Raw genomic sequence first — 7045 nt, 5'->3', positions numbered from 1 at the left:
GTCTTAACCAGTAGTCCACCAGGGAAGGCCCCCAAATGTCTATACTTTGACCTTATGGTTGAATTGAGTTTATCAGGTGTAGAATAACAATTTTGAAAGTCATTTCCTATTGAGCTTTTGAAGATTTTACTTGACTGTTTTTAATCATTTATAAGCATTGTGTAAGGAAAGATTTATTCTAAATTGAGTCTCATTCTTTGTAACTTCCTTTTTCTCTTTAAAACTTTTCAGGGTTTTATTTACCCTTGTTATTCCCATGTTTCACAAGATTTTAGGAGTGTGGATTTTTTCTCTGTAATCCTGTTTAGAATTTGGTGGATTCTTTGGATTTTTCATCATTGTAGGAAAAATATATTCAATTTCCTTTGTTTATTATTATTTGCTTATTTTTCTCTCTCCTTAAAACTCCTGTGATAAAGTCACTAGGATTTCTATTAATAGAACTATTTCCCATACTACTTAATTTGTTTAATGTTCTCATCATTACTATTTTGTATTCTATCCTTGTGGAAACCCATGTTACTGCTAAATCTTACTATTGTTTAAAATAAGTGAAAATGGAACTAAATCTATTTTATTACTCAGCATATCCATTTATTGAAAAATATTTTTTGCCACCACATACTTAATTACCAAGAACTTCTCAGTTTTCTAATAACTTTTTCTTTTTCATGGCTAAATTTAGCTGATGATTTTAACTTTTCTGTTTTCACTAAGTTAAGTCCTTCAAGGATTAGTTTTCTGACTTTTAAGTTTGATACTTATTATGCAATTGGAGGTCCTCAAATATCTTTTGAGTCTTGAAATTTTGTTCATGTCTATGAGTTTCTAGACACTTTCAAATATTTATAGTATTGAATGCTGGAGTGTATTTTTTCACCTAGGTGTGAACATACAAGGTTTGCTCTGGCTCTGTGAACCTTATCGGAAATGGGTATGCAGAGAAGCCAGGTGGGTGATATGCAGCCAAGGGACCTTCCACTAACATCTTTGAGTGATTTCTTTCCTTGACTTGTTATTCCTGTTTTCTGTCTAGTGTGTGCTGACCAGCATCTCCTCTGGAAGTAAGTGGTGTCAGAACTCCTGGCACAAAAAAATAAAAAAGAACTCTGTGAGACTAGTGGGATTCTCTTTTCTAAGATAAGACCAGCTCCGTATTCCTTTCTTTATTTGTCCTGCCTCCTTCTGTCTTCACCTGGCGTTACCATGGATTTTATGAGAAAAAGCTCTAAGAGAGTGCTTCTTTTTCTGCTCATATGATGAGCAGAGACGCTTTCATCAATTGCTGTGGTTGTGAATTCCAGTCCTTTGAAACTCTGGATACCTTCAATTTTATTACTAAAATATGGCCATCTCTGAGAAAGTGAATTGTTTTTTAGTTGAGATTTCCATTGAAACTTACATCCTTGAAGGACTTAACTTAGTGAAAACAGAAAAGTTAAAACCATCAGCTAAATTTAGCCATGAAAAAGAAAAAGTTATTAGAAAACTGAGAAGTTCTTGGTAATTCAGTATATGGTGACAAAAAATATTTTTTAACAAATGGATATGCTGAGTAATAAAATAGATTTAGTTCCATTTTCACTTATTTTAAACAGCAGTAAGATTTAGCAATAACATGGGTTTCCACAAGGATAGAGTACAAAATAGTAATGATGAGAACGTTAAACAAATTTAGTAGTTTATCAATACTAATTTAACCTTTCATTTAAATATATGTTGACAAGCCAAAGTGCACTGATGATAAAGTCTTATTTATTTAAAAGTTCAAGACTTATTGCATGTTTGGTGATAAGCTTGCACTTTGTTTGTTTTTTTCTTTGCACTTAGTTTTTATAAAGTGTTTGGATTCTAAGCTTTCAGTTGCCCTCACGCAAAGCACACCAATGGATCTCTTTGTAGTTCTAGTGATCTGTCTTTCTATTTTGATTTTCCTTTTTCTATGGAATCAGAGGCATGCCAAAGGGAAGCTGCCACCTGGGCCCACTCCTCTCCCAATTGTTGGAAATATTCTGCAGATAAATATTAAGAATATCAGCAAATCCATAAGCAAGGCAAGTATGATTACTTTTCTTCCAGTTGTTTGTAATGAGTAAATAAGATAGCCCTATGTCTTGTCCCAGACTCGTGTTTGTTAAAAGTGGTTTTAAAGGGGAGTTCCCATTGGACACCTGGACGTGGTTTTATTTATATATTTATTCATTGTTATTTATTTTTATTCATTTATTTAAAAATATTTATTTTTGGCTGTGCTGGGTCATTGGGCTGTGCTGGGACGTGGTTTTATTTATATATTTATTCATTGTTATTTATTTTTATTCATTTATTTAAAAATATTTATTTTTGGCTGTGCTGGGTCTTCATATGCACAGGCTTTCTTTAGCTGCGGAAAGCAGAAAATGCACTATAGGTGTAGTGTGTGGAATTCTCCTGCCATGACTTCTCTGAGAAGTCTCTGTGGCTCTTGGGTTCAGTAGTTGCCCCTCACAGTCTCCAGAGTGTCGGCTCAGTAGCTGTGGCACTCAGGCTTTTTCCTTGCAGCGTGTGGGGTCTTCCCAGACCAGGGATCAAACCAGTGTCCCTTGCATTGTGAGGCAGATTACTGCTGGATTACCAGCGGAGCCCTATTAATTTATTTTCAATTGATCTAGAGTTGATTTACAATATTATGTTAGTTTCAAGTGAGAATATATAAAATTTTGTAGATTATGTTCCTTTGAAATTTATTATAAAATACAGGCTGTATTCCCTGTGCTGAACAATTTATCCTTGTAGTTTATTTGTTTTATACATCGTAGTCTATAGTTTTTAATCTCTTACCCCTCTTTTCCCCCTCTATTCTTCTTGTTTCCCACTGGTAACCACTAGTTTGTTCTCTATGTATATGAGTCTGTTTGTATTCTGTTCAATTCATCAATTTTATTTTTTTTAATATTCCACATATAAATGATAACATAGAGTATTTTTCTTTCTCAGTCTGACTTACTTCACTAAGTGTAATGCCCTCCAGATTAGTCTACGTTATTGCAATTGCAAAATGTCATTCTTTTTTGTGGTAAAGATGGTAAAGAATCTGCCCAAAATGTGGGAGACCTGGGTTTGATTCCTGGGTTCAGAAAGATTCCCTGGAGAAGAGAATGGCTACCCACTTCAGTATTTTTGCCTGGAGAATTCCATGGACAGAGGAGCCTGGTGGGCTACAGTCTGAAAGTGAAGTTGCTCAGTCATGCCCGACTTTTTGCGACCCCATGGACAGTAGCCTGCACCAAGCTCCTCAGTCCATGGGATTTTCCAGGCAAGAGTACTGGACTGGCTTGCCATTTCCTTCTCCAGGGAATCTTCCTGACCCAGGGATCGGACCCAGGTCTCCCGCATTGTACACAGACACTTTACCATCTGAGCCACCAGGGAAGTCCTGGGCTACAGTCTAGGGGGTCGCAAAGAATTGGATACAGCCTAGTGACTAACACTTTCACTTCACTAGGAGGCAGATCCAAAAATATATGCTATGATACACGTCAAAGAGTATACTGCCTATGTTTTCTTCTAGAGTTTTATGGTTTCTGGTCTTACATTTAAGTCCTCAACACTTTTTGAGTTAAGATTTGTATATAGTATGAGAAAATGTTTTGTTTCTGTGTTGTTTGTCACTGAGTCATGTCTGACTTTTTGCGACCCATGGACTGCAGCATCCCAGGCTACTTTGTCCTGCACTATCTCTTGGAGTTTGCTCAAACTCATGTCCGTTGAGTCAGTGATGTTATCTAACCGTCTCACCCTCTGCCACCCTCTTCTCCTTTGTCTTCAGTCATTCCCAGTATGAAGGTCTTTTCCAATGAGTTGGCTCTTTCTGTCAGGTTGCCAAAGTATTGGAGCTTCAGCTTGATCAACAGTCCTTCCAATGAATATTCAGGACTGATTTCCTTTAGGATGGACCAGTTGGATTTCCTTGCAGTCCCAGGGACTCTCAAGAGCCTTCTCCAACACCACAATTCAAAAGCATCAGTTCTTCAGTGCTCATCCTTCTTTATGGTTCACCTCTCACATCCGTACATGACTACTAGAAAAACCATAGCTTTGACTATATCGACCTTTGTCAGCAAAGTGATGTCTCTGCTTTTTGATATGCTGTCTAGATTTGTCATAGCTTTTCTTCCAAGGAGGAAAGATTTTTTAATTTCATGGCTGTAGTTACTGTCCACAGTAATTTTGGAACCCAAGAAAATAAAATATGTCACTGCTTCTACTTTTTCCCTTCTATTTGCCATGAAATAATGGGACCGGATGCCATGATCTGAGTTTTTTGAATGCTGATTTAAGTCAGCTTTCCCACTCTCCTCTCTCACCCTCCTCAAGAGGTTCTTTAGTTCCTCTTTGCTTTCTGCCATTAGATTGGTATCATCTGCATATCTGAGGTTGTCAATATTTCTGCTGGTAATCTTGATGCCAGCTTTTGATTCATCCAGCCCAGCATTTCATACGATGTACTCTGCATATAAGTTAAGATATACTCTGCATATAAGCAGGGTGACAATATACAGCCTTGTTGTACTCCTTTCACAATTTTGAACCAGTCAATTGTTCTATGTCCAGTTCTAACTGTTGCTTCTTTACCCGCATACAGGTTTCACAGGGACAGGTAAGGTGGTCTGGTACTCCCACCTCTTTAATAATTTTTCACAGATTTTGTGATCCATACTGTAAAAGGATTTAGTGTAGTCAATGAAGCAGAAGTAGATTTTTTCTGGAATTTCCTTGTTTTCTCTTAGAAGAGGATGAGATGATTGGATGGCATCACTGACTCAATGGACAAGAGTTTGAGTATACTTTAGGAGTTGGTGATGGACAGGGAGGCCTGGTGTACTGCAGTCTATGAGGTTGCAAAGAGTCAGACATGACTGAGCAACTGACCTGAACTGATCTTGTTTCTCTATGATCTAATGAATGTTGGCAATTAGATCTCTGGTTCTTCTGCCTTTTCTAAACCCAGCTTTTTCATCTGGAAGGTCTTGATTCATGTACTGCTGAAGCCTATCTTAAGATTTTGAGCATAACCTTACTAGCATGTGAAATATTTTAATTTAATTCTTTATGTGTAGCTGTCTAGTTTTCCTCATACCACTTATTGAAGAACTTGCCTTTTCCCTACTGTATATTTTTGTGTCCCTTTTCACGGATTTGTTGTTCATGTAAGTGTGGATTATTTTCTGGGCTATATGCTCTGCTCCATAGACCTGTGTCCATTTTTGTGCCAGTACAATTCTGTTTTGGTTACTGTAACTTTGTACTGTAGTCTGACATCAGGGAGTATGATACTTTCAGTTCTGTTCTTTCTTTGGATATCTTTGTCTACTTGAGTTACTTTGTGTTTCCATACAAACTTTAGAATTACTTGTTTTAGCATTTTGAATATTACACTGGTATTTTGATAGGATTTGCTTTGAATCTGTTGATTTCCTTGGGTAATATGTAATATGTTCGTTTTAACAATATTAACTTTCCCTGTCCATGAGCATGTTATGTTTTTCCATCTATTTGTATTGTCTTTTTTTTTTTAAATCAGCATCTTATAGTTTTCTGAGTACATGTCTTTTACTTCCTTGGTTAATTAGATTTATTGCTTGGAATTTTATTCTCTTCTATGTGGTGATAAGTGGGATTGTTTTAATAATTTCTCTTTCTGATAGTTTGTTCTTATTGTTTAGAAATGGAATAGATTTCTGTATGTTAATTTTTTTTATCCTACAACTTTTCCAAATTCACTGATGAGCTCTAGGAGCTTTTTGTTGGGATTTTTAGAATTTTGGACAGCAAGGAGATGCAACCAGTCCATCCTAAAAGAAATCAGTCCTGAGTATTTATTGGAAGGACTGATGCTGAAGCTGAAACTCCAATATTTTGGCCACCTGATGTGAAGAACTGACTCATTGGAAAAGACCCTGATGCTGGGAAAGATTGAAGGTGGGAGGAGAAGGGGACAACAGAGGATGAGATGGTCAGATGGCATCATTGACTCAATGGATATGAGTTTAAGTAAACTCCAGGAGTTGGTGATCGACAGAGAGGCCTGGCCTGCTGCGGTCCATGGGATCACAAAGAGTTGGACACGACTGAGTGACTGAACTAAACTTAGAATTTTATAAGCATAGTATTGTATCTTCTACAAATAAGGACAGTTTTTCTTCATTCTTTTCAATTCCTTTTATTTCTCTTTTTTTGATTGCTATGGCTTTGATTTCCAATATGATATTTTGAGTAAAAGTGGCAAGAGTGGGCATCCTTATCTTTTTCTTGATTTAAGAGAAAATGCTTTCAGTTTTTCACTGTCAAGTATGATAATGTTAGCTGTGGACTTATTATATATGTGATTTTTAAATTATGTTGAAGTATGTTGCCTCTATACCTACTTTGTGGAGAATTTTTAATCTTAAATGGATATTGGATTTTATAAAAAAAAACTTTCCTACATCTATTGAACAATCATATGATTTTATTTTTCCATTTGTTAATGTAGGGTATAACATTGATTAATTTGAGAATATTGAACCATACTTGCATCCCTGGGATTAATCTCACTTGTCCATGATGTATGACACCCAGACATGATTTTAGATGGTATACAGCTAAAGGTTGCCAGAAGGGAGTGAGATCAATGAGATCATTGTTGAAATTGTCAAAAGTAGGAATTCTCTGTCCATGTTGTGACCTATGTGTCCTTTATAGCACTTATTTTTGGCGAATTCTAATGGCAAAGAAATTGCTTTAATTTTTTAAAACTGCATAGTTACAGAGTGATAACCCCAAAATTTTCCTGAAAGAATAATACATTGATTTGAAATCAAGGAAATAACCAAGTTTCAAGAAATTTCATAGTTTCTGTTGTGTTTGCTCAATTAATGAATTACTATTCTATAGGTTGGAGAAGGCATTGGCACCCCACTCCAGTACTCTTGCCTGGAAAATCCCATGGATGGAGGAGCCTGGTAGGCTGCAGTCCATGGGGTCTCTAAGAGTCGCATATGACTGAGTGACTTCACTTTCACTT

General features: G+C 36.4%; 1 protein-coding gene across 2 annotated transcripts in view; it reads left to right on the top strand.

The window, feature by feature from the left end:
- Positions 1–1850: 1850 nt before the first annotated feature.
- LOC109553149 (cytochrome P450 2C21) overlaps positions 1851–7045 on the top strand; it is a 47583-nt gene continuing 42388 nt past the window's right edge. For both annotated transcript variants that reach the window (XM_019953104.2, XM_070780513.1), the window contains exon 1: positions 1851–2054. In XM_019953104.2, coding sequence (XP_019808663.2) covers positions 1887–2054 — 168 coding nt within the window. In that variant the 5' untranslated portion in view covers positions 1851–1886. The remainder of the gene's footprint in view (positions 2055–7045) is intronic.

Source organism: Bos indicus, chromosome 26, assembly GCF_029378745.1.
Source record: "Bos indicus isolate NIAB-ARS_2022 breed Sahiwal x Tharparkar chromosome 26, NIAB-ARS_B.indTharparkar_mat_pri_1.0, whole genome shotgun sequence".
NCBI classification, from domain to species: domain Eukaryota; kingdom Metazoa; phylum Chordata; class Mammalia; order Artiodactyla; family Bovidae; genus Bos; species Bos indicus.
Note: the sequence above shows the minus strand (reverse complement) of the source record. Positions and strands in the feature narration are given on the sequence as shown.